Source organism: Globicephala melas, chromosome 7, assembly GCF_963455315.2.
Source record: "Globicephala melas chromosome 7, mGloMel1.2, whole genome shotgun sequence".
Taxonomy (NCBI): Eukaryota; Metazoa; Chordata; class Mammalia; order Artiodactyla; family Delphinidae; genus Globicephala; species Globicephala melas.
This window is the reverse complement of record NC_083320.1, coordinates 106,430,381-106,458,203: the sequence shown is the minus strand read 5'-3', so window position 1 is coordinate 106,458,203 and position 27,823 is coordinate 106,430,381. Positions and strand designations below refer to the sequence as shown.

Sequence of the window (27,823 nt, the reverse complement as noted above, 5' to 3'; positions counted from 1 at the left end):
TTAGAACAGGGACAGATTGTTTATGTGTTTGTCTGTTTGTTTGTTTGTCTGGGGGTATCTATACGGCCTAGCACATTGCCTGATCCATGGTATGCTCAATAATTTTTGTGTCATGAAAACTAATTGAAACTTTTTTTCTGTAACAGTCATGTCGTTGGCTTCTGGTAGACCACACAAAATATCCTTTGTTAATACAGTCAGGGGAGGACATACAAAGTCTGTTCAAAGAGTGCTTTTGCTTTTACAATAAACAAACTTGACTTTTACAGAGAAGCACAAGCATGGAGTAGGTCTGGGTTCTGATCATGTAGTCGTTCCTTGAAAATGCAAGATAAAATTGCATTTTTAATCAGAAGATAACACACAGTTCCTGTTGCATGAGGTGAAACTAAATCATCTATTGCATTTTCCACAAGGAAAAATGTAGTTCATTATTCTTTAAAAGAAACACTAACAAATGGCCTGTAGTCCAGTTGTGACTCAATGTTTGTTATCTTCAAGGGAGAAAGGATAAGATGGGTATTTAGGAAGTTGGAATGATTACTGAAATCTGATATTTCAGGATCCTTTAAAACACATCATTCACAGGGAGGTCAGATTAATGAGTCTGAAATATTTTATTCCTCAGGGAAGCAGTATCATTAAGAAATTTCTGGACATAATACGAGATAATTACACACAATTTTAGAATTTGAGTCAGGAAGGGGCTGTGGTTTGGAGATCTTTTTATTTACTAGAGAACTAGAGATGACCATAAACAAAGTGAAACATTATTTAAGGAACCTATGAATTCAAATAAAATAACTTTTCAGTAGTTTCTTCAGGAGCTATAAACTTGTTCCAAATAAGATAACATGCATTTCATAAAAGAGGAACTCTCAAAGACTATGTTTTCTGTTGCAACACACTTAGACTATTGATGTACACAAGCACAATGCAGTCCCCAGATTATGCACAATTCGAAGCCTACCTCGTAGAATTGCATCCCATTCTTTCCTGGTCAAAATGGGGTAGCAGAATGTGAATGAGGAAAAAGAGTACTGTTATTGGATTATTGTTGATTTGTCTTCCTCAGAGTCCATCTCACTCTGGTAAGAAAACTTCGGCTTCCTTTTAAGAAATAACATTTCCCGGGCTTCCCTAGTGGTGCAGTGGTTGAGAGTCAGCCTGCCGATGCAGGGGACGTGGGTTCGTGCCCCGGTCCGGGAAGATCCCACATGCCACGGAGCGGCTGGGCCCGTGAGCCATGGCCGCTGAGCCTGCGTGTCCGGAGCCTGTGCTCCGCAACGGGAGAGGCCACAACAGTGAGAGGCCCGCATACAGCAAAAAAAAAAAAAAAAAAAAAAAAAGAAAGAAAAGAAATAACATTTCCCTATTCTCAACACATGTGGTTAATATTGACCTGCACCCTGCACCCTGTCCAGAGCCATGGCTGGGTGTATAATCCAAGCATAGCCACTCAGTGTATTCTAATCCCTTGGTCATTGTCATCATCTGGACTTGTCACTTGACACAAATTTGTCCTTTGAGACTCAATCCAGGACTTTTTCCTGGAAATTTTAGAAATGAGAGGCTTTCTTTCCACCAGGGCTGTTGAAATGGTAGTGATCAAGCATGGGGTTGCTGATTCCACCTTTGTTACCATTGAAATTCTGCCTGAGAATAAAGCCCCATAGAGAGGTAAAGAGAGTCAAAGGTGGAGTGAGAAACAGACAGACAGACAGACAAAGGCTGAATCACAGTCACATTTGAATTTCTGAACCCAGCTGTGCCTGAAGCAAAGGCTACACTTTGAAACTTCCATTTTCACCAACTATTATATTATCTATTGTCAATTTAAACTGGTTAAAGCTTGATATACCTTTAAAACAGCCCTGATTGACAGTGACTCATACTCCCATCTTCAAGGCTCACCACAGTCCAAAACTGCTCTTTTAGAATGCATTTGAGTCCCTCTTTGGAAATTACCTTTATAACCACTTTTCCAGACTCATTAAAACAAAAACAGAAACAAAGCAAAACACAGTTCTCCTCCAGGTTCCCACAATCTTCAAACATCAAAAACTTCTAATGTGTGGAGAGTGTGCTAAATACCAAGTACTTTACATATAGTGTCTCATGGAAGGCTTACTCAGCTCTATGAATTAAATGTTATCATCCTCGTTTTACTGATGAGGAACTGTAGACAGATTAGACAATTCACCATGATCACACAATAGTAATTACAGAGGAGAAAGCCAAACATGACTTAGTTTGTCTTTCAAAAGCTGAGCTGTTTCACTCTGTAATTTTGCTTTCCAGTTTAATATCAATTGGACCAGTCTTGAAGCAGAAGGGGGGCCCAACTGTGTACAAAATTAAAAAAAAAAATAGAGTACAGTCTTCCCAAAAGAGTACTTTGCAGTATTCACCTTTCACTTACATGCATAAATTCTGCTGTGCTGTCTAAAAATATCAGCCATAACTCTTCACCTACAAAATGTTTGAGAAATGATTTAACATGAAAACAATCAGGGTGTTTGGTCAACAAGACTCTGATGCTGCAGAAGACACAGTAGGCTTGACATTCAAAACTGAGGGATTTGGGAGAATCAAAAAACCCTGTTCTACAGACACAATCAGAACTCACTTCATCTGAAGAAGACAAAAGCATAGGCAAACGCTCACAACTAGCCCTACAATTTCTAGATCAGCTGGGTTCTTTTGCAGGTTGAGAAGTAATTTTTTCAATTTCTAATGGCTTGTTAGGGCCAAGTGAATTTTGAAACTACCTGGGCAAACAGCAATCACAGCAAAAGAATAATGTCTCTGCCAGGTTTGAGTTTCAGCCTATCAAATTGGCAAGTAGGCAGGAAATTAATAAATGCTGGCTGTATAAACGGATAATCCTGTAAGTATGCCCTGAGTGCAAATCTCATTTGAATGTCTATTTGGAATCTGTTAACTACAGTTTAAAAGCAGTACTACAATTCCTTTCCACCTAAACTTGAACATGTTTCCATATCTGGCAGAGTAAATTAAGAGAAACGAGGATCAGAAAAAGTTAATTAAAAATATATATATAAATAAAAACACAGCTTCTTTTAGAAGTTTCAAGCTCTCTAAATTTCTAAACCTGTGTGAATGTCCAAGTTTTTTTACCAAGGTTGAGTGAGACAGAAACTTAGAAACACACTGGTAAGTCACAATATTTGAATCGAAGGAATGTGCTTCTATGTTTTCTAAAGAATTCATTAATTTTCCAGAAACAGATGATCTTGTTCAAAAGGGTGACTTCCCTAAATATATACACTTTTTTCTTTTTAATGTTATCTTCTCTTTAATCCATTCATGTAATAGACCAGAACCAAGAAATCTTTCTTAAAAGTCAAAGAACGTTAATAAACCAAGGAATAAACCCAACAACAGCCCATGACTTACCATAGGTAAACACCCATAATGCAATTTTAATGCCAATGATTTTATCTTCTATTTTCATGGACTAGTCTCTACATCATAGGAATTCCCAAGAAAGAGACTTTTATTCATCATGGTATGTGTGTAGGCACATACCATATAGAACCATTATTGGTACTAAATAACTACCTTCTCGAATGGTGAATTGGCTCTTCCTCTTACAGAAAGAAAATGAATACATGTGTTCTGCTTCACAGTAGAATGCTGTTAATGGTATTGAAGAAAATTGGGACACCAGATTTACTACACTTATTCGCCCTTGGTCTATCCTATGAAAAGTGCTTGCAAATCCTTGTTTTAGAGTTGAAAATGTCCAACCTAGTACTAGACTTTTCTAAAATTGTGGAGTAGGGTTGCATTTGTCATCAATACCATGTACCCACTCCTGCACCATCCGTTCCTATAACAAATAAGAGTTCTTTCCGATGCATGAGGCTTCTTTCCAAAGGGTCTGCAGGATAGATGTCCCTCCTTAATAATAGACCTGATGTTTATATCATCTTCCCTCACCTCCAGATATAGATCTTTCATAGACCAGAAGCGCTGAGGTTAATTGTGTATCCAAGTGCTCTTGTCTATTTATAGCAATTTGGATGGGAAGGAAGGGGGGAGGCAGGAGTCTCCCACACTTAGCCCAGTGAAGACATTTTATTGGATACTCTTCCTCAACCATAATCAAATTCTTTCCTATATTTTCCAAAACAAAATGACAAGCTGGCCCTCAGTAATTTAGTACCCTGCTTTAAATTTTCATCCTTTCAATCTTATGTATTATGGGTTTAATTCAAAAGACAGAAATGCCACAGGAATATCATACACTGTGGAAAGATTAATAGAGAAATTTTTAAATAAGAGGATGTTTCTAGAGCTGCCATTACACAAACTAGGTGTCATGAAAACAGCCAGAGCTTGGTGGTCTTACAGCCCTAATGATCTCCCTTCCCAAAATTCTCCTGATTTGGTTGAAGTGAGGATTCAATGGCTCAAGATGTATTTAGGTATCAGGGGACATATAATAGACCAGATACTATAAAAAGTAATTCTGCATCATTAAAATCAATCAACACATTTTTAATGTCCTGCTAAGCTTCAGGAAACGAAGAGGAATCCTAAGTTTGGGGGAGATTTTTGGGGGAAGAAAGATGAAACCAAGACAGTGAGTCATCAACCAACATTAAGGTTGCATCAAGGAAAAGTACCTAAATCGTCTTGAAGAAGAATAGGAATCCTAGCCTTGAGCTATTGCTAGGTGAAGATGTTCAACCTATGACTCTTACATTCAAATCAGTGAAAAGGGGACAAGATAAATAAAATCACCTAACAGAAAAGGGCATAAGTATAAAACCTCTCCACCTGGGATGTGGCTCTGGATTGAAAAAAACTGTAACAAAAATAATAATAAAATGACATATTATGATATCAAGAGTAATAACATTTCTTCTGAGACTTCAGCCAGAGGTTTGGTCTCATTCAGGCCTTGAGCTTAAATTTATATTCACTCTCTGTGTAGAAAAAATCCCAAAATGAGAAACTGAAATAATTTGAAATTGGTAGCACCTCCTGGCACCAGGCAGAAGCAAACACAAATCTTGCCTGGAGGAAAGTTTTCCAATTTCTGATCATCAATGTTCCTGCAAATTAATTTCAACCAAAAATGAGCTCACACACATACTTATACACACACATAGCATAGGAGAACAAGCTATCATAGGAAAGAGTTAGAAAACAGAAAATAATAGATTTAGATCCCTATGGACTTCCAATATTGGGAATATCAGAGACAAGATGTTTAATAACTAATAATGGAATACTTAAAGACATAAAAAGATTTAAAAAATAAGTGGGAACAAAAGATTATCTTAATTAAATGGCATGTTTGAAAAAGGATGAAGTATTACTTAAAAAAAAACATAATCAATGAAAAAATGATTCATTGAATAAGTTTAATGGGATAGTAGGCATAAATGAATTTTAAGGTAAAACCCAATGAATATCCCAGAATGCGAGACAGTGATATAAAGAATAAAACTTATTTATAAGATGATGGTAAGACACATGAGGATAGAGTTAAAAAGTCTAAGGTTTATCTAGTGCAGGCCGAAAGTAATTAAGTAGAGAGAAGAAGAAAGAAGCATTACTGAGATGCTGAGAATTTTTGAGAGCTAGTGGATAGATACATATGAATAATACATAGGAACTAGATACAATAGGAACTAATGAATAAATGCAGAAAACATAAACGTATCAAATAAGACAATTAAAAAGAAACCCACAATCAGACACATGGTAATAAGACTGCCAAACACCAAATTAAAAGAAATGACCTTAAAAGTAGGTTTTGGGTGCTGGGAGTGGTGGTGGTCAGAGCACTTTCAAAGGCAGGACAGGCTGACAGCCAGCTTTTCAATAGCCAGATCAGAAGAGTCCAGTGCTGCGCTGGCGAGGGTTTAACCTGGATGTCAAGCAGTGGGGAGAGCCCTGACTTGCAGAATTTCTGAGCTCCATGGAGTAAACACTCCCAGGATGGCTGATTTCAAACTACCCTTGTGATATCACAGAAAGCAGAATTGGGCAGAGATGTGTGTAACAGGTCCTTATGAGCCACTGTGAGCTGGCTCCATCACACCCATGGATAAATCCTTCAATGTCGAGTTGTACGTCTAGTAAAATTATCTTCCAGGAATAAAGATGAAAGGTGGAACTCCTGTTTTCAGATAAAGGACCCCTTATACAGAAAAAAATTCAAAAGAATTTACTTCGGAAACAAGGAAATCTAATCTGGTAGAAAGTAGAAGGTTCCAACAAATTCGTGACTGAATTAATAAATCAAAAAAGCAGTGTCTACATGAAATAATAGTAGGAGAGGGGAATGGAATAAGAAAGAAATTTAAAATTCAATCTAGAAGTCAGTCACTGTTGATTGGCTCATTCAATTGCCATTTTAGCAACTAAAACTGACATTTCCCAGACCTGACAGCAGATAGATTTCTGGATGCACATTACTTTCTGGAAATTAAGTACTGTTTATGAATCTGGAAGGCTATAGTGTGACAGGAGTCATTTTTCTGCCTTTTCAGCTTTTTCTACTGGCCAGCAAAGTCATGGTAACCTGAAGTATTCTCTGCCACCCTTTTTAAGAGACCTTCTCCGCCTCTTGGGAGTTGACACATGCCACTGCGGCCACAGTGGCATCTGGACTCTAGCCTCACATTAGGGATGGCCTGGGAGTTAATAGCTCCCCACTCATGAGCTCAGAGCTGCCTGGGGAGTTACTCCAAAAGACTCTAACAAGAATGCACACTGTAAGTGCGGCCACAATTTTAAAAGCAACTTATTTCCTGAGTTAAATCCATTCCTGCTTAAAATGCCTTGGGTTACTAATGTTTTCTACACTGTATTGTGACTGAGAGAATAAGAAAGAACATGCTAGAATCACAGGAAAGTTGACAAGTAGAAAATAAGGAGGCAGAAACAAACCCAATCATACAAGTAACCCCCAAATGCACAGGGCTTACATTTGCCAATTTATAAAATAGAAGATGGCCAAACTGGATAAAAATGCAGTATTTAGCTATAGCTCGTCACAAGATCATATATAAGGCTAAACAAAGAAAAGACTGAAAGGGAAATATGGAAAATGATATACCAGGCAAATACTAACTAAAGCAAAAACGAATTAGCTATATTAATAACAAACTAGATTAAGCACAGAGACATTAAAGTTAAAAAATATTACTTCAGTGTGAAAAAAAAGTTCAATTCACTGAGAAGATATAAAAATTTCAATCTTGCCTACACCTAATAAAAGTCATCATTAGACATAAAATGAAAATTCACAGAACTTCCTGTAGGAAAAAAGAACATCCATTATTATCGTAGGAGATTCCAATCCTCTTCTGAATTTTCAATAAATTAGAAAACAGATTAAGGACTTACAGAATTAAATAATTGGGTTGTTCAAATTCTTAAATTATTTAAGTAAAATTTACATAAATTTAACTAAAAGAATGCAGTAAACGCTTTAATTAATTTGAAATTAGGTAAAAATAATTATTTTGGTGAATCACTTTGTTCATTTACCTTACTCGGGATTCTACAAAGTAGATATACATGCCACTTTGTGGTCCTGCCACACGTACCTCTCAGCCTCCCATAGCAGGACTCTTGGTTCTACATCTGGGATATTATACGCATCTTGGTGCTTCCCCTGGTGAAAATTATTTATTACTTTATTTATTTTAACAGAGCTTGCCGGAAAGGCATGGACTAGGAAAACAAACCTGTGACTTTGCCCAAAGTGAGGGACCTGATGGCTCTGAACTCAGCCTCTGAGGAGAAGTTATAACTGAGTTGGAGGTGCTGATCCATCTGCAGGAAAAGAGAAAACAAAGAGGCATCAGCAGAGGTCCGCATGTCCAGCACATGAAACACTCCCGTATGAAACAGCTTTGCAAACACATGCAGGGAAGAGCCCTCTCTGGGACTTTCTCTCTGGAGAGATGAGAAATGTCTCACTAATTCTCCCACAATGCACATAAAATACCCGTTTCTTTACTCTTGGTGAAATAAAGGCTTTCACACAAGTCTCCTCCCTGGGAAATTCTATACAGCTTTTGACAGGTATTTATCTCCCCACTGAGAGTTTCTCACCAAATTCTTTGCTGCAAACAAGCAAACAAATGAAGCCTTTCAAGAATGCTCACTGTGCAGGATTAACATTAAAAGGAAAGCAGGTATTCATTCCCAATCTCTCCCCCCTTCTCCCCATTTGGTCCTTAAAACCATTACAGTCTCCTTTGCTCCAATCATTCTGACCTGGCCTCATTCATGGGTGCCCTGGGGGATTTTCCTGAGTGAATATTTCAGTTTGACAGAAGGTTTGACCCTGGGGAGGGGAGGCTAGCTGAACAGTTGCCACCAACATGAACAGATGATAATCCCATCTTGCAGATGAGTGAAAGCCATGAGGGGGATTCTTTGGGACTTTATCTCTAGGGTCATTCTTTAGGGAACCCTCCTTTCCACACACATTGTTAATTCCAGTTCCATCTCTTTGTTCTCCTCCCCATTTCAAGGCATCGTTTCCCATCCATCCCCAGGTTTTTTCTGTCTAGTCAAACCCTACCAGTTTCTTCCCGGCTCTACTCTGAATATTCATATGATGTTATCCCTGGGAAGGATCCTTGTAACATATCACAGTTAATCTGTAGGAAGAGGAGACTAAGACCCCGTCAGCTGCGTGCCCGTCCCTGGGCTCCCCTTGGGGAGCAGCTGATCAGGACACATACCCAGTGCTCCCAGCTCCCACCACCAGGACCCTCCTTCTGCACCCACTGCTGCTCAGTGACCCTCTTCCAGGACTCTGGGTCCTGCGGTGGTTTTTGCTGTGAAGGAAGTCAGTGGCTATGACTTGTGACATGTGATTATATGGTTTATTTCTTTTTCATTCATGAAATTATACTTTAATGATACTTGTTATTTATTGAAGACTTGGTATGTATGAGACACCATACTAAAGTATCCTTCAAAATGCATTCTTCCCTATAATACTGTGAAATAGACATCATTATCCCTGTATTTCAGATGGTGGAACTGATGTCACAGAGATCACAAACTTGGGCAAGGCCACACAGCATCACATAGCAGTGTCCCCTCAGCATGTGGCCGGCCAACCACACAATATGGAGTTTGCTTTACTTGTCCATATCCCTCTAGATGCTTGAGCAGCTTGTAGACAATCACTGTGTGTTCTTATTTCTGAATTTCTACAAAATTCATTCAACAAATGTTTGAGCATCTTCTATGTGCCAGATACTGTTCTAAGTGTTCCCAAAGTCCACCTCCTCTCGGAAGATTTCCTTGATGCCTTGGTTAGATTAATTGATCCTGTTCTCTCTTTCATGGTGCCTTTTTATTTTTTTCTACCTCTAACCTTGCATTTAAGATGCTGTATTTTAAAGATCTGCTCTCTCTGTCTCTCTATCTCCTCCTCATTCTTCCCCACTAAACTATTGGCTCTTCGAGGACATCTTATTGATATATGTTTTCTGTAGGTTCTACTACAGAAACTGGGAAAGTAACTCCAAAGATAGGTTTGTTGAGTGAATAAACAAACATCCTGTACTGATTCCCTTTCTATCTTTTGGGCTATGAAGACAGCATCCATCACAACACCAGGATGCCTCTGGCTTCCCTGGTGGCCTCCACACCTTTATACAACATAGGGTTTTTCATACCCGTGGTCCTCACCTGCAATCTATTTAATGCCCAGATTCAGTCCTTGCTCTGAAGGAGTTTTCTCTCTGCCTTATCTCAGAGCTCTCACCTACACTCTGGAACTGTCTCTTCCAGCAATGGGCAGGGTGCCTTTTCTCATGTTTTGTTGCCCAGGTTGGAGAGGAGGCTAAAGTGAGTGGGAATTTCCTGCTGAGTGGAGAGCAGCAGAAGGATTCTTAGAACTGAAGGTTGAGCTGAGATTCCTCTACCTTCTGCCTCTCATCTCCCCAGGCTCCAAAGAATCAATTTCCTATGCAAGTGATTCCCTCAACACTGTTACACTTGGAAGAGCTAATTGTTCTAGTATATGAGTCATTCTTGTCCTACTGTTCTGTTTTGTGGGAATTTACCTGGTCCTTTCTACTTTAACCAGATGACAAATAAGGGGGAGAAGGAGGTGAATGACACTTAATCAAAGGGTTATTTTTTTCATAAGTATTTATATAGGTTTGGAGATGAAGGCAGGATGATTCAAAGAAGGCTTGAGATAGTTGGGGAATGGATTCCAGTCCTGACGTGGAGTGAGGGCACTTGAGTGCACCTGAGGGCACCCTTAGTACTGACTCAGGTGCTGGGTTACCCATTTGAAAATGGGTAAAAGCAAATGGGTAAAAGCAAAAAAAGTGGGGGATTGTACCACAAATGTTTATTTCTAGGACCTCAATCTTTATGATAGGGGCTAGGCAATCACTGAAGTCTTCAATGAGAAATACATTATTATGTTATATTCCCTTATGTTTATTTTATGCTTTAGGATTGCTTTTCTTTTTAACTGCTGTTGGTGAGGTAGTGAGGGAGTGAAGTACCACAGTCCTTTAAACTTTAGTGTGCCTAAAATTTGTAATCTGCCCTCAAGAAGCTTTGTTAATCTCAGAATCAAGGATGCCCGGTGGTCTTGTCAAGTCATTAAATGAGATGAGAAAAGGAGGGACATTGAACAAATCTTTTTCTTTTTTTCATTCTTTCTTTTTTTTTTTTTTTTTTTTGTAAGCCCTAGATGCCAAGCTTTGTGCTTGGTCCTTTAGTTATGCTCTTTCACAGAACCTTTACCAGAACTGACTGAGCTCCGCTGCATTTGCACTCCAGCCCATCCCCACAACACTCAAACTTTTTTTACAGATAAATAGACTGAACCTCAGAAAGGTGCATAACCCATCTAAGATCCCAGAGCATAAGTGATGGAGCTGGGATTTACACCCAAGCCTGTCCCACACTAGGGATCCCTCTCTTGATCTCAGGGTCTTCACCTCTCAGAGGAAGACATTAATTCCATGGATTGAAAATGCTGGGCCTCCTCCTTCTCTACAGCTCGTAATTGTGCTGGCATTTTGGTAACCTGGGTTAATCTGTTTAATGACAGTAATATATTTTAAGTAGGGACCCTGTAGATTACCTCCACCACCAGGGCACAGGTCGGGGCACCTGAGCCTTAGAAACCACTGGCCAAATTACAATTCTCAAATCATCACCAGGATTTCTCACTCTTGCCTGCAGCCCTGGTCCCTAAGGACTCCTTCCTAGAGTCACACAGAGCAGAGAGGAGAAGGACTAGCAACTCAAGACTATACCTTGAGGGAGGGTCTGTTTGTAGCTACTGGAGGCCTCTGGCTGGCTGAGTATAGTGCTAACCATCTGCCCTCTCTTTATAACTGGTTCTGAGTAATGCCTGAAACTGAGATGGAGCAGTAGCTTACCCCTTTCTGTTTTTACTAAATAGCTTGTTCCTTTTTTTCTTCTATTTTTTTGTTTTTATTTTGGTTTTTGTTGTTGTTGCTTTTTAAATTTGGCTGTGCAAGACACACGGGATCTTAGTTCCCCAACCAGGGACTGAACCTGCGCCCTCGGCAGCGAAAGCACAGCGTCCTAACCACTGGATCGCCAGGGAAGGCTTGTTCTAAGTAGGGAGGAAGGAGAAGAGATAGAGCAAGGGTGGTTGGGGGGGTGGGAGTGTCACAGAGACAAGTATGTCATGTGACTGTGTCAATAAATTGATTTAAAGTTAAAAAACAAAGAAACTCTCCGTCTCCAATTTTTTTCTACTACTTCTGTGTTTTGGAAATGGTATGTCATCCACAGATATGTGCTTATCATTGACTATTAATTGATTGGTGGGAACCCCTGAGATGGAGAAGAGAAGGGAGTACCCCATTGTTCTCTCACTGCCCTATTTGTGCCTTTTGTTTGTGGAAAGAAGATAGGAAATAGAAAGAAACAGAGAAGGGGTCATATATGCAAATGCCCACCAGCATGCAGCCTAGATGTCCCATCAAGGCCTCAGTCAAGACATGTTCAAAAAAGATGTCATCATTCCCACCTCCTTTGTCCTCTAATCTGGCTTCAACCCAAAGACTTTTAACTCTTATTTCAAGAGTCAATACTAGAGGTGAGTCCATTAAATTATAATCATTCAGGAATTGTGATTGTGTCCTATATTTGCCAATGACTCCTGAACTTCCCCTCAATCAAAAAAACGAATATTCAGTCTTGACTTATCCCATAATCCATATCCAGACAGTCAGCTAAGGCTACTGACGTTCCTTCCAGACCTTTCTCAAGTCTTCCTCTCATTGGCTACCCCATTGCACTAGTTGAGGCCCTTATCTTCTCTTCCTGCCTGGTCTCTGTCCTATATCTCATGGCTCCCAAACGTGTATTTCCATGGAGCAATCACAGTGAGCCTCTGGAAACAAAAGGCTACCCATGCTAATTTCCCTGCCTAAAATCCAGTGGTTTCCCTTCCCCTCTCCACAGGGCTAATTTAATCTTCTCCACATAAGCCTTGTGGAGTTAATTCACCTAGGTCAAAAATATTTATTAAGGACCTGCTATATGTGAGACACTGCTTGATAAATTGGAGGTTCCATGGTAATGAAAATAAACAAGAATCCCTGTCCTCCTGAAGCTTACATTCTAGAGGAGAGAGATAGGACAAGAAACTAGATAAATAGATAAGTTGTATCAGATGTTAGATAGTGTTTAAGTGGTTTAGGATTGAAGTCAAGGAGCTGGATTGCTGTATTAAATAAGGCACCCAAAGATGACATCCTTGAGTCAAATTTTGAGTGAAGTCCTGAAGGAAGTACAAGTACAGGTAAGCAATGTAGATACATGAACAATCGTGTTCTAGGCAAAGCAAACTCAAGCATATTCAAGAGCTCTGGAAATAGCAAGCAGGCCAGAGTGGCCTGTGTGGAGTTACAGAGGGGACAGGAATAGGTGAGATCAGAGAAGTCACAGCAGGAAGCGAGCAAGTGGTGTGCGGTCATGGAGGTGCTCTTAAGCCACTGCAAGATCTTTGGCTTTACTCTGCATAAGAAAGGAAACCATGGAAGGGGTCTGGACACAAGAGTGTCATGATCTGACTAATGTTTTAATAGGATCACTCAGGTTGCTGTGTTCAGAAGAGGCTGTAGGGGAACAAAAAGAGGTGCAGGGGTATGTCAGTTAAAGGCAATTCATGTGATCCAGCAATCCCATTCCCAGGCAAATATCCAGAGAAAACTCTAATTAGAAAACATACATGAACCCCAACGTTCATAACAGTACTATCTGCAATAGCCAGGACAGGGAAGCAATCGAAGTGTCCATCGACAGATGAAAAGGTAAAGAAGATATGATATATACATACAATGTAATATTACCCAGCCATAAAATAGAATGAAATAATGTCATTTGCAGTAACATGGATGGACCTAGAGATTATCAAACTAAGTGAAGTAAACCAGACAGAGAAAGACAGATGTCATATGATATCACTCATATGTGGAATCTAAAAAATAATACAGATAAACTTATTTATGAAACAGAAACAGACTCACAGACATAGAAAACAAACTTACGGTTACCAAAGGGGAAAGGGAGTGGGTGAGGGATAAATTGGGAGGTTGAGGTTAATATAAACACACTACTATATATAAAATAGATAAACAACAAGGTCCTGCTGTATAGCACAGGGAACTATACTCAATATCCTGTCATAATCCATAATGGAAAAGAATATATACAAAAGAAAAGGTCATTGTGTCAAATGCCAGTGAAAGACAAATGAGGAAAAGACCATTGGATTCGGCAAGATCCAGCCACTGTTCTCTTGAGAAGTGTGATTTTGTGGCCGCTCAGTGACAAACCTTCATTGGGTAGGTTTAAGAAAAAGGAAGAGGAAATTTGGAGACCAAGCCTATAATCAACATTTCCAAGGAACTGGGCAATAAACTGAAAGAGAAAATGGGGCAGTACATGGAGTCAGATAAGAGAGTGAGTTTTCCTTCCCTCCTGACACCGTACTTTTTTGTTCACGTTTTTGGTTTTCTTTAATGCCTGTAATACTTGCATGCTTTATGCTTTGGGAAGCCATTAAGTAGAGCTGGAAAAATGCTGTAAAGAAAGGTGAGGAGGGTAATGCTGCAGTGATGCTGTCCACTGGGTATGAGATCTGGCCCACAAGTGATTGGTCAGGTCTTCGCTAGAGCCATTAGCTGTTTGTTTTCAGCAACAGGAGGGAAAGAGGTACACAGACACAGATGGAAGTAGGTGGAGAAATGTGCTGAGATTGTGTGGACGTTCTCTTCTGAACGCTACATTCTTTCACAGAAAGAAGGAAATGAAGTCATCTACCAAGAGTGGAGATTGAATTGCAATTGTCGGCAGTCTAAGGAGAGAGAGGGAAAGTTTAAAATTGCCATCTAGGAGATCAGGAGGATGGATGAATTAACAAAGACTAAGGGGTGATTTCTGGGCAGATTTAAGAGCTCACCTGAGGTCATGATTCTAAAGGAGGATGGTCTGGACTCTGCCCATTTTCTATTGCGATCCACTATTGCCTGATGCTCCTCTTTGTACCAAGACCCCGGGAATTCTGTGGAGTGCCTGACACACACTCTGCTCTTTCAGACAGCTTTGCAGGGGCTCACTGGGACCCTCTGCCTCTTTCTTCCCCACCCAGCCAATTTGAAATCAACGTCAAGACTCAATTTACTCCTAACTTCCTCCAGAATGTAAGTACCATTTATCTTTGGACAACATGTGTTTGAACTGTGCAGGTCCATTTATACGAGGAATTTTTTCAATAGTAAATATTATACAACAGTACTACAGGATCCTCCATTGGTTGAATCCACAGATGGGGAACTGTGGATACAGAGGAACTGAAGACAGTGAGGGCCACCTATAAGTTATACTCAAGTTTTTGACTGGGTGGGGTGTTGGTGCCCCTAACCTCCCCTCCTTGCTGTTCAGGGTTACCTGTACCTGATGCCCAGATGAGGTGGGTGCCCTCATCCATGCTCCTGTATCACATGTGCACACTCCTCCCACAGCCTTTACCCATCCCTTGTGATTTCCTCATTATGCTACAGTTCAGGGGTTATCAAAACTGAACAGGCATCAGCATCACCTGCTCCCCCTCCCCACAGAAAAGTTTCTGATTAAGTAGATCTGACGTGGAGCCCAAGAATTAGTATTTCTCACAAGGTCCCAAGTGATACTGATGCTGATGAGGGGGATGCGCCCTGAGGACCACTATTCTAATTCTCCAAAGGCTAGGGCTGAGTGTGGTTTTTACCTGTCCCCAGAACTTGGCTGCACAGTTGGCTCAGGGTCGAAGCTCAGAAAAATTGTATTGAGCACCAAATGCACATTTGGCTGAATGAGAAGAAGGGAAGTAAGGTACCTGAATGGTAAACACTCTGCCCTCTCGGTTAATCTTCAGGTGGTGCAGTCTTCTGTTGGCAAAGTTCTCTGTATCGATGGTGAATACATGGGTTTCTTCCTTGCTTAGCTGGTAGCGAACTTGTAAGCTTCCTTAAAAGGCAAACATTAGACATTAGAATTAAAGATAGGAGCCATAAATGCAAAAATATGATCAGATTGTCTTTTAATTGATCGTGACTGTTTTCTAGGGACGTATGTCTCAATCTTGTCATTATTCACATTCTTAAAAGGTATTATATATCTTGTGACTATAGCATCTAGGTCCATATTAAAAATCCTGAGCATAGCTGAAATACTTCTGTGTGTGCGTGTGTGTGCGTGTATGTGTGTGTATGTGTGTGGGTGTGTTATCAGAAACCAAAATACCAGTTTGGAAAATAAAACAACCACAAGTCTATTTTGTAATTGGATTGTGAAAACTTTAATAAGATAAAATCTTTTCCCACGCTCTCTTCAATTCCTACCATTTCCTAGAACTCCCTATTTTCCTAATTGCCTTCCTGGAATTTCAGAATATGTAATGTGAAATAAGATTGTAAAGTAACCTAGGCAGAATAGGAGAGAATAATTTGGGGTAATGAGGCAGTTACCCAACAGAGTCAGCCAATAGCAGAAGCTCCCTACCACTAATCCTGGTTTCCTTCATTCCTCCTTTCCTTTTGGTTCTGGTCACTATCAATTTCCATTGGGGGTGTATTTTCTCACTTAAAAACTAATCAATAAAAATAAAATAAAATAAAATAACATAAAAACAAAAAAAATAATAATAACTCCCTAGCAGTAGCATATTTGGTGCAGAGAGGAGCTCAGACGTGAGGTAAGAGGTCTGCCAGAGGAAGGGAAAGGGCCCATCTTTCCCTGCCTTCCCACCTGCCAGGGGAAAGGAAAGGGCCTGCCAGGGGAAGGGATGGTGGCTGGCATGCTCTTTCTGACTCCTTCTAAGAACTTGGGTTTTTAATATATAATTCAACCCAATAAAATAAATCAGCATGTGATAATTATGTGTCAGGCATGATGACAAGGACCACATTCCTTGAAGTTATTTGGGACTCTCTTACCATCCCACTGTGTGGGTCATTCATACACACATTCTGTATGTACCTATCCATTTTAGAAATCACTTCCATTTTATACATCTTTACCAACACCTGCCTGGCAACCATCCATCTTAGATGTCAGTAATCTCAACCAAGACCCTATCAAGGTATTTATTCTATATCTTCCCCAGCATTCCAGTTTAGGTCTAAAACACCTCAACCATTTCTTCTAGAGCTCTACAGATATTGATCTCACCTTCTTAGGATGTTTGATGCAATCAGTGACTCCCTAAGTACCCTAAGAAGAGCTCCTGAAACCTCTTGCTAACTCATTGTCACACAGCTCCTAGGAGGAGAAAGTCAACCCATGGCTTTTCAACATAAGTTTGACACAATTAAGGGCTGACTCCAGTCTTATAGGAGGCACTGGGGTGAGATGGTGACAGGGCCAGAGGTTCATTGATCACTTTCCCCTCAGCTTTGTATTCAGCTGCTTGGTCAGTGAGCAAAGAGGCACATCTCTCCTTCTAGTGTATATTCTGGTGTCATGAGGTTACTGTCAGCTTCTTGGATGGCATTACCCGGGACCCCAAAAAGTTCATTGCCCTAAAGCCCTCTTCTATCTCCTTTTTATGATTCATCTGTCTGCTTCCATTTCCTCCCTAGAGTCTCCCACCGCTACCTTTGCATCCAAAAGTGTTTGACATAATGATAAACTTTGCAAGTTTATATATTGTCCAATAGACAGGGAACTGACAGAGAGAAGATGCTCTGAATCTAATAAACAACAACAACAACAAAAGGATGGTCTTAGACAGGTGTTCACTACAATTTATTCAGGGAACTATAATGTATCCCCTCCTGTGTGTTCTCCATTTCTTCTTCTTTTTTGTTTGTTAGTATATGTTGACACTGATACATTATAAAGGGCATGCATTTGCGGGTGTGTGAGTATGGGCTGAAATAAGATGTTCACGGTGTGGAAATTAAGAATTGATTTGAGCCCCAGTTAAGACTTTTCCAAATATGCTTCTGGAATAAACATACATATAATGGAATAACATTTGGTCACCGGCAACTATGCTGTAAAAGTTTTAATGGCTCTTATTAATATTGGAGCACTCTAGCTGTATCTAGCCTCACTTTTTTAGGTCTCCAGGCAAAATCCAAATCATCATTTTTAGAACTATGCAACAGGAATTATCAACGTCATTTTAAAAAATGTCAAAGAGAAACCTGATTCCAAAAAAAAAAAAAATTGTATTTAAACACAATGATAAGGAATCTACTTTAAATCAAAGAGGATGTAGTCATATTCTGTTAAACATCCTTACTACTCTCTGGACAAAGTTACCACCCCTTGGCTTCTATTATGCTTGAGTTCCTGCTTATGACTCCTCTTTTATCTAGAACAGTTTTTTTGTTCCTTCCTCCATTTGATTGATGAAGGAAGAGAGGGGCAGGAAGGAATAACTTTTCATCATTCATAGTAAGTGATGGACTCAGAAACGAAATCTAGTTAGCTCTAAAGAGCATGGTTTTCCCATGGAACACAGGGTCCCATGTGTTCATCTCAGCCAAGAATGGTCTTCCACTTCGATGTTTCCCTTTAAGCTTATTCCTACTCAAACTCCAAAAGTAAGCACCAGGTTACCTCTTCCAGGAAGCCTTACCTGGCTTCTCCAAGTTGCCCTCTTCTGCTCCTATAGATCCTGTGCTCACTTCTAGCCTAACATGTATTGGGTTGTGCTGTCTATTTACTTGCTTATTGCCCCTTCCTTCTTTCCTTCCCTCCCTCCCTCCCTCCTTCCTTCCTTCCTTGCCTCCCTCCCTCCCTCCCTCCTTCCTTCCTTCCTTCCTTCCTTCTTTCCTTTCATTCTTTTCAAAACAATATAAATTTATTGTGCCAAATTCTGGAGGCTAGAAGTCTGAACTGTTATCTCAAAGGCTCTAGGCTAGGATTCTTCCTTGCTTCCTCTGAGCTTCTGGTGTATGCCTGCGTTCCTAGGCTTGTAAATGCATCACTCCAAGTGCTTCTTTTTTCTTCACATGGCTTCTCCCTGTGTCTCTCTGATAGATCTATATTCAAAGCTGCTCTAATACTCTACAAATGATAACTATATTTCTTTTAGCAAACCTTTTTACTATTTATATTCTTCTTGACAATCACCTACTCATGAGAAGATGGAAATTATGGACTAGAAACTCAGAATTGGAAATTTCAACCATATATCTAGTTCAGCATCTCAATTTGGGCCTTAGGAGAAAGATTCTCACACCTCAGTTTTTTCAAGAGCTTCACTTTGTTGTGTTTTACGTGTTCCCACTTTGCCAGTTTTCCTACACTAGTCTGTCTTCCATACTGTCATTGTGTGAGTATTCTAACATAGACTTATTTGGCCATGTGATTCTACTGCTTAAAAAATTCCAAGGCTCCTTAATTTTACATGAAACATTCCAACTGCTTAGCCTGACAGGCAAAGTCCTTTTCTTACCTTCCCACTTTATCACATACATATTTTTCATAACTGAATCACATGTGAACTATCCCAAATAACACCCCCCCAAATAATGCTCCTCCTTGCCTTTGTGCACTTTTTCTTCCTCTGGGACCACCCTTGCTTCCTTATCTCTATGACAACCACTTCTCCTTCATTAAGACCCACCTGATGTGACCTAGGTCTCCACTTGCTCCCAAAACTGAGAGTATCTTTCCTTCTTATATTGTCACTGTGCTCACTTTTAGTAACAACTTCAGTGTATCATGCTTTGCTTGTCTTTCTCCTTGAACATAAGCTTCTCTAGGAGGAATAGATGCTTATTCATCTTTGTGTCTATGGAGAATAACACAGGGTCTGCTATCTCAAGTTGCCAAAAGTCATTTGTTGAATAAAATGGCCCCTCTGGAGAATGTTATTACCACTTCATCAACATTATAAACTAACAATTATTCAATGTCTACTGTGTGCCAGATATTAAATTAACTAATAGTTATAATGTTATAATTCTATCTTTAAGGAGTTCATAATCTGAAGCAGGCAAAAGCAAGGTCATACTTGTCTGCTTATACGCCTATCATGTATTAGATTATTTATTTATTTTAACATCTTTATTGGAGTATAATTGCTTTACTATGGTGTGTTAGTTTCTGCTGTATGACAAAGTTAATCAGCTATACATATACATTAGGTTTTTAATCTGGTACTAAAGATAATTTTTATCAGATTCTCAGATTAGAAAGTAGAATTTCAGTGGAGTAAAATGCTCTAAAAGTAAAACATAATAATAAAAATAATAGTAATGATATTCATAATGAAATGGGATTCAAACCCAGGAGTATAGAACTTTAAAGTGTATGTTCCTCCCACTAGATCATGTTGCCTCTGAAGACATGTCTGGTCAAATAGATGGATGAGTTGATGAATAGAGAAGTGGATGGTTGGGCAAAGGGAAAGGTGAGTGATTTGATAGACAATATAGATACATGTTTTGTGAATTCAAAAGAGTGAAGACAATGAGCACTTATAGGGTTGAGGTAATGAGAAACAGTGTTTCAGAGAAAGAAGTTTATTGAAGAAGGTAGAACTGAATTAGGCAAAAAAAAGTACTATGCTTATGTAGCTGTAGAGACATAAGCAGAGCAATGTGTCGGAATTTTACCATGCTTGAAGTATAGACCCGTAGGCCAGTAGGGCTGATGAGAATCTTGGCACATATTCACCCCACCAACCTCTTCATTTTGAAAGATGGAAAAACTAAAACCTTAGAACTTGGAAGAGAATGGTAATAAAGCGAGAAGCCACATGGAGAAGGCTTGTATTAGAAGGACAAATAATTTGGACTTATTCTTGTAAAGAGGGACTCCATAAAGGGCTCTAAACACATTGTGACTGGGCTGATTTATACAAAGTGATATTTAAAGAAAATTAGCCTGGGTACTCAGTGTTCATGTCAGATCTAAAAAGGCAAATATACCAGCTCCCACAAACATCAATGGAAAAACCCATGAGGTGTTGGAGTACCACTATGGAACAAGAGTCCATTCTTATATTTCTGTTAATAGAGCATGTCAGTTTCTTGCTTTATCATTTGACTTTGAAAGAAGGAGCTCTTTTACATGTTGATTCCCATCCAATCCTCATCAGTTAACATCAACTACAGACTTCTGCAGCTTCCTATGCAGCCTTTAGTGTCTGCTAACCAGATCATCCTTACCAACTAGCTCCTCTTCTATCTTCACTGTCTGATCCATCCTCTGGTTGCTTAGGTCAAAACTCTAGGAGTCATTCTTACTTTGTTCATTTCCTCTACCAGATATACATACTACACATCCAAGTCATCAGCAGCTCTCTGGTCTCTACAAAGTAAATCCTGTATCTCTACACCTCTTTCCAGCTCAGCCACCACACCATCATCCATCCATCACCATCTCTCACCTGGACCATTGTAACACATCTGAACTGACTTCCCAGATTCTAGTCTTAACTCTCTTTTCCCTCACACCCCTCCATTCTATACACAGAAGTCAAAATAAGCTTTTTAAGGGTAAATCTGATGTCATTAATTAAAATGTTTTAATGACACTCCAATGCACTTAGAATAAAATCCAAATTCTTTCTCTAAGGTCCTACATGACCTTATTTCATTCTACACTTGCCCTCATTCACTAAACTCCAGCTACTGTTGACGTGCTTTGTGTTCCCCTAATGTGCCGAGTCCACGCATGCCTTAGAGTCTTTACAGCTGCTTTTCTCTCCACGTGGAATGTTCCTCTTACAGATATTTGCCAGAAATCCCCTCCTTATTCATGGGCCAAATGTGACCCATGCAGTGATGCTTCATGTGTCCATGTACCTCTACCTCAATACCTCCTCCTAAAAATGTTTTCCAGACTGTCAGTCATGATTGATTAGTACATCATGGAATCAGTATCAGAATTCAGTATCTGTTATTACTAACTGCAGCCTCTCTGTAATTCCAATTATAAGCATTTCACTCTCTGACTGCAATCTTCTCCTTTTTGGGTTCCCTTCATCTAATCCCTGGATTCCCACAATCCTTTTTCTTTTTTTTTTTAATTGAACTATCATTGGTTTACAATGTTGTGTTAGTTTTAAGTGTACAGCAAAGTGATATATATATATATATATATATATATATATATATATATATATATATATATTCTTTTTCAGGTTTTTTTCCCTTATAGATTATTACAAGATATTAAGTATAATTCCCTGTGCTATAAGTAGGTCCTTGTTTTTTATCTATTTTATATAAAGTAGTGTGTGTATGTTAATCCCAAACTCCTAATTTATCCCTCCTCCCCTTCCCCTTTGGTAACCATAAAGACGTTTTCTTTGTCTGTGAGTCTATATTTGTTTCATAGATTTCATTTATATAAGTTTTTTAGATTCCACATATAAGTGACATCATATGATATTTGTCTTTCTCCATCTGACTTCACTTAGTATGATAATCTCTAGGTCCATCCATGTTGCAGCAAATGGCATTATTTCATTCTTTTTATGGCTAATAGTCCACTGTATATATGTACCATGTATTCTTTATCCATTAATTTATCAATGGACATTTAGGTTGCTTCCATGTCTTGGCTATTGGAAACAGTGTTGCAATGAACATTGGGGTGCATGTATCTTTTTGAATTATACTTTTCTCTGGATACATGCTCAGGAGTGGAATTGCTTGATTATGTGGTAACAAAAAAAAAAAATGGGCAGAAGATCTAAATAGACATTTCTCCAAATAAGAATACAGACAGCCAACAGGAACATGGAAAAATGTTCAACAATGCTAATAATTAGAGGAATGCAAATCAAAACTGCAATGAGGTATCACATCACACTGGTCAGAATGGCCATCATTAAAAAGTCTACAAATAGTAAATGCTGGAGATGGTATGGAGAGAAGGGAACCCTCTTACACAGTTGGTGGGAATGTAAATTGGTGTGGCCACTATGGAGAAAAGTATGGAGGTTCCTTAATAAAACTAAAAATAGAGCTACCATATATCCCACAAACCTTAGTATAAGGATTAATCTCACCAAATACTCCGTGTTCCTCAACCCCTTCATGTTCTCTCTTCTCTCTTTACCCAACTCAAATAGCTGGTGCATCACCATGACCCTCTTCTTGTATAAACTCTCAATTCCCTTGGCCCACTCATACTTTATTGAATGAAGATATTTGCTTGGCAAAACCATAGCTGCTAAAATCCAACCTTTACTGTACCTCTGCAAGGTTTAGCTGGCACAAAAAAAATATAAACACTGCAAATTGCTTATAAGCCACTTTAAATTATTCATGATCAACTTCAAGTGGGGCTTTCTTGTGTCCTCTCAACCTCATTGTATTTCCTAAGTCCATTCGCTGACTTAGATAAGTACTTAATGGCTTCTCTTCTTTCCTCAGATCTCCAACTTATATTCTCCTTCCCCCATCTCAGCTAATGACCTTGACTCCTGCTTCCCTAAGAAAACTGAAGCAATCAGAGCAAAACTCCCAGAAACTTCTGTCACCATATTTACTATCAGATCAATTTCTGAGCCTGTATGATTTGCCTTCCTTTCTATTGACTTATATGAACTGTTCATGATTATCTAATGTCATCATAGGCACTACTTATTCTTCTCATATGTTTGAAGACATCACTCAAGCAATACTCCCTTTCTTTACAATTTTTCTTCCTCTCTATGTCATCATTCCCATTAGCATTTTTTTTTCCAGTTTCAATGGAATAAAAGGAAACTTCTTCAACTTTCTTAATGTTAGCCATGGCCATATTTCTCTGCTCTCTTCTGGCTTATGATGCAACTCCTGAGGCATCATGTTACACTTCCTGAATCCTATTGCTCTTTTCCATTTGCTTTTAAACACTTTCCAGTAAGATTTTACCCCAGGGTCTCAATCAAAACTTCTATTGCCAAATCATCAATGACTTTCATGTTGCTAAATCCAATTTTCCATTCATGAACTCCAATTTATTCTCACCAGCCTTGTACCCAATCACTCTCTTCTCTTTTATAAAACTTTCAATTGCCTTTGAGAACATTATTCTCTCCTAATTATCTTCCCACTTCACTGGCCCCTCCTTTTCCCTCATTTCTGAGTCCACCTTTTCTCCTTGTCCTCTTAATGTTGCAGTCCCACGGCTCAGCCTGTGGACTTCTCTATCAACACTCACTGCCTTGACAATCTCATTCAGTGTTATGGCTCCAAATACCATCTTTGTGGTTTCTTAAGGCTACTGTAGCACATTGCTCTGGCTGCTAGAAATTTGAAGTCAAAGTCTCAGCAGGTCCATATTTCTGCCAAATGCTCTAGGGGAAAATCTTTCCTTGTCTCCTCCTAGTTTCTGGTAGCTCTTGGCAATCCTTGGTGTTCCTTGGCTTGCAACTGCATCATTCCAATCTCTGCCTTTACTGTCATGTTACACGGTCTTCATCCCTCTGTGTGTCTCTATGTGTCTCTGAGTCTCTGTATCCTTATCTCCCTCTTCTTATAAGGACACCAGTGATTGGATTCAGGGTACACTCTAATCCAGCATGACTTCATCTTAACTAATTATATCTGTTAAGACTCTATTTCCAAATAAGTTCACATTCTGAGGTTCTGGGTGGACATCAGTTTTGGGGTGACACAGCTGAACCCGGTATACTATCTAAATGCAGACCAATATCCAAATTTATATCTCCAGCCTGGTCTTCTGCCCTCAACTCCAGACTCCCCTATTTAATTATCTCTCTTCTTGGTTGGCTAATAGGCACCTCAAACTTAATATGCCCAGGACTGAATTCATGACCTCTTCCAAACCCATTCTTTCTATGACTCTTCCCAACTTAAACACCAACAATCCTATACATATAGGTGCTCAGCCAAACAATCTTGGATTCCTCTCTGGTGTCTTTTTCTCATACCTTATTTCCAATAGGGCATGACATATTTGGTCCCCCACCCTTAAAAATATATCCTGAGTCTCACCACTTCTTTGACTCCCCACCAATTCCACTATTACCAATCAACTCAACCAGTCAACCAACATTTCTAACCCATACTGTTTCAATAGCCTCCTAACCACTTTTCTTCTATTCTAACCCCTTGTAGTCTATTCTCCCCAGAGCATCTCAAGCAATCCTGTTAATGCATAAAGAAGTCCAACCACTCCTCTTCTCAAAGTCTTCCAGTGGGTCTCCATCTTTCACAGTGTAGAAGGCAACATCTTTGGTTTTCTTTATTGAAATATAGTTAATTTACAATGTTGCATTAATTTCAGGTATACAGTAAAGTGATTCACATACATATAAGTATATAAATTTGGTTCTTTTTAAGATTCTTTTCCACTATATATTACAAGGTATTGAACATTGAATGTAGTTCCCTGTGCTACACAGTAGGTCTTTGTTGTTTATCAATTTTATATAGAGTAGTGTATGTATGTTAATCCCTAACTCATAATTTATCCCTCCCTGACCTTTCCTTTTTTTTTAGTAACCATAAGTTTGTTTTCTATGTCTGTGAGTCTATTTCTGTTTTAATAAGAAAAAGAGTAAATAAGTCCATTTGTATCTTTGTTTGTACATATAAGTGATATTATATCGTGTTTGTATTTCTCTGTCTGGCTTACTTCATTTAGTATGATAATCCCTAGGTCCATCCATGCTGCTGCAAATGGCATTGTTTCATTCTTTTTTGTGGCTGAGTAATATTCCATTGTATATATGTACCACATCTTCTTTATCCATTCATCTGTCAATGGACACTTAGGTTGCTTCCATGCCTTGGCTATTGTAAACAGTGCTGCTATGAACATTGGGGTGCATGTATCTTTTCAAAATTAGAATTTTTGTCTTTTCCAGATATATATCCAGGTAGAAGGCAGTATCCTTGTTGCAATTATAAGGTCCTAAGGTCTTCATTACCTCTCTCTCCTCACCATCTACTACCTTCCCCCTCATCTCTGGGGCCCAGCCACAATGCTTTCCTTACCAATTCCCAGAGAAAAAGCACATCTCTGTTTCAGACTTTGCATTTCCTGTTCTCTGTCTGGAATGATCTTCTCTGGGTACTCACAGGGCTCCTCCACCTCATCCCTGACTCCTTCATGTCTTTGCTCAAATATCACTGATTTCAAGCGTTCTTCTCTGATGACCATGTTAAAAACTGCAGGATCCCCACCTCACTCATACTATCTCTGATTCCTTTACCCTCCTCTTTTTTTTTTTCAAATAGAGCTTATCATCTTGTAACATTTTGCCTCTTGTTACATTTATGACTTACTGCCTATCTCCCTCCATTAGAATGTATAAGGGCAGAGATTTAATAAAATAGAAGAATCTAGAACAGAAAACATAAGTATGAGCCACCATATGTAGGGAAAATATTGTTTCAGACCTACAAACTCATGGTGAGTCACTATGTAAAAACATTTCTTACTGTACATTTTGGTCAGACATTGTCAAAAGGGCCTGACCTTTCAAATAGCTATCGCTATAGTATTTATCACCAATCTACTCATTTATTAATTTGCACATTTTTCAATTTGTTCAGTGATTTTCATCCCCCATTTAAATTGAAAGCTCCATGGTAACAGAACTTTACCTGTATTTCTTCCTGGGAGATTCTCAGTGTCAAGAAAAATGCTTAGCATATAATTGGGTGGAAGGGGTTCAATAAATATTTATTGAATTTTTTAATAGAATGAATGAATGAATAGGTATTTTCAGTGATATATGAAATATATTCCCTTTATCTCATCCATGCTTAAACATATATAATGCAAGCAATTATTTAAGGGTTGATAACAATAATTTTAATAATTATCATTGTTATAGCTATAAATGTTAGCTATTGTTACTCTTATAATCAGTATTATTAAGATATCATTTATTGCCCATTTTGTTCTAGGAATTGTCTTAAATGCTTTTCTCATACTTCATCTTTAGACCTCAAAAATATGTCATACACATTATTGTTTTATGCTAATTGCACATATGAGGACAATTTAGTTTGTCTAACTTGGATGGACATTTAAATCTCAGCCATTTCACGCAGACCTTTCCTATAATCTGATTGTGATCTGCATTTCCCATAACCTCACAAGCATGGAAGGGTAGCATCCATACTCTGCATCTCTTCCTTACACCCACCATATGAAGATAAAGCATCTAATAAAACCCATTTAGATGAAGGCATATGTCTGTATGCTAATCCCGCTTAGTTAGACTTCACAGAGAAAACATAAAAAAAACAATTTGTGGTCATTCTGAAGCCAAACTCAGTTGTCCAGAGCTTGTTCTCATATCACCACATGCACAACTGGATGTTAAATTTCATGAGATGTCTCCAAAAAAACCCAAAAAACAAAACAAAACAAAAACTCCATATTTTCAAGCTTCTTTGAAAAAAAGAAAGTTTACACTTAAAAGAATTGCACACTCCATGGAAGATAAAGTCCATTATCATGGCAAAGTTAACATTATGGTTATTCTCCCGAGTTTCTATCTTTGGCAAGGTGAGGACAGATTAGAACTGAAAAGAATCAGTTACCCTAAAGAAAATATTCTCAGCTCTTTGAGAATTTCTCATGAGTCAGCAACTGCAATGTGCTGGGCACTCTCAGATCCACTCAGCTCTGATGGTTTTCTGGGGTTTTATTCATTTCTTATTCAAAAACAACCTTGAAAACTCTCAGAGGAAGTCATAAACAGGTACAAAATCTTCCAGCCTATTTGGTGATGGGTTGTGGTTTACTTCATACAGCCTTATTCTAAGAACCTTCATAAGCAACAATTATCTTCTTCTATTTTAGTCTTTCTGTTTTCGTTTGCACAAAATATTTCACAATCTCTTACCTTTAACTGAAAAGTCATTTGCATAGAAAAAGAGTCCCATTACTGGGAATAAATGCAGACCAACTATGCCTCGTCCATGGCATTCTGTCCAGACCCACTGGTTCCCTATTACCTGCATCATGTAATGTCAGCCTTTTTTCAACAAAAGAAAAATATATAAAATTCTGAAATTAAGAGTTTAATTTTGTATTTGTCAGTTGATATGTATGAATGAAACCAAACAAGTTCCTCTGGTTCAGGTTTGTCCTCTGAATTTAGTCTTTACAACATGTGTAAAACACACAGACCACAAAACTCCATAGGAGACACTGGCCAATGCTTTCTGTGTTTGGAGATTTCATCGCGCTACTAAAGATCTGTTTTCCTTTCTTCTGAGACCCAATTAGAGTTTACTTCCATTTAAAGACTCTCTCCTCTTATTTGTGTATGATTTATAGGGTTTGAAGGCAACAGTCATTAGAACTCAACATCGTA

At 38.9% G+C, this 27,823-nt stretch overlaps 1 protein-coding gene across 1 annotated transcript in view; it reads right to left on the bottom strand.

The window, feature by feature from the left end:
* Nucleotides 1-27,823, bottom strand: part of CNTNAP5 (contactin associated protein family member 5) — an 886,651-nt gene that overhangs the window by 40,894 nt on the left and 817,934 nt on the right. The window contains exons 20-21 of the mRNA XM_030840366.2: nucleotides 15,401-15,531; nucleotides 7,737-7,824 (exon numbers count right to left, since the gene is read on the bottom strand). Coding sequence (XP_030696226.2) covers nucleotides 7,737-7,824; nucleotides 15,401-15,531 — 219 coding nt within the window. The remainder of the gene's footprint in view (nucleotides 1-7,736; nucleotides 7,825-15,400; nucleotides 15,532-27,823) is intronic.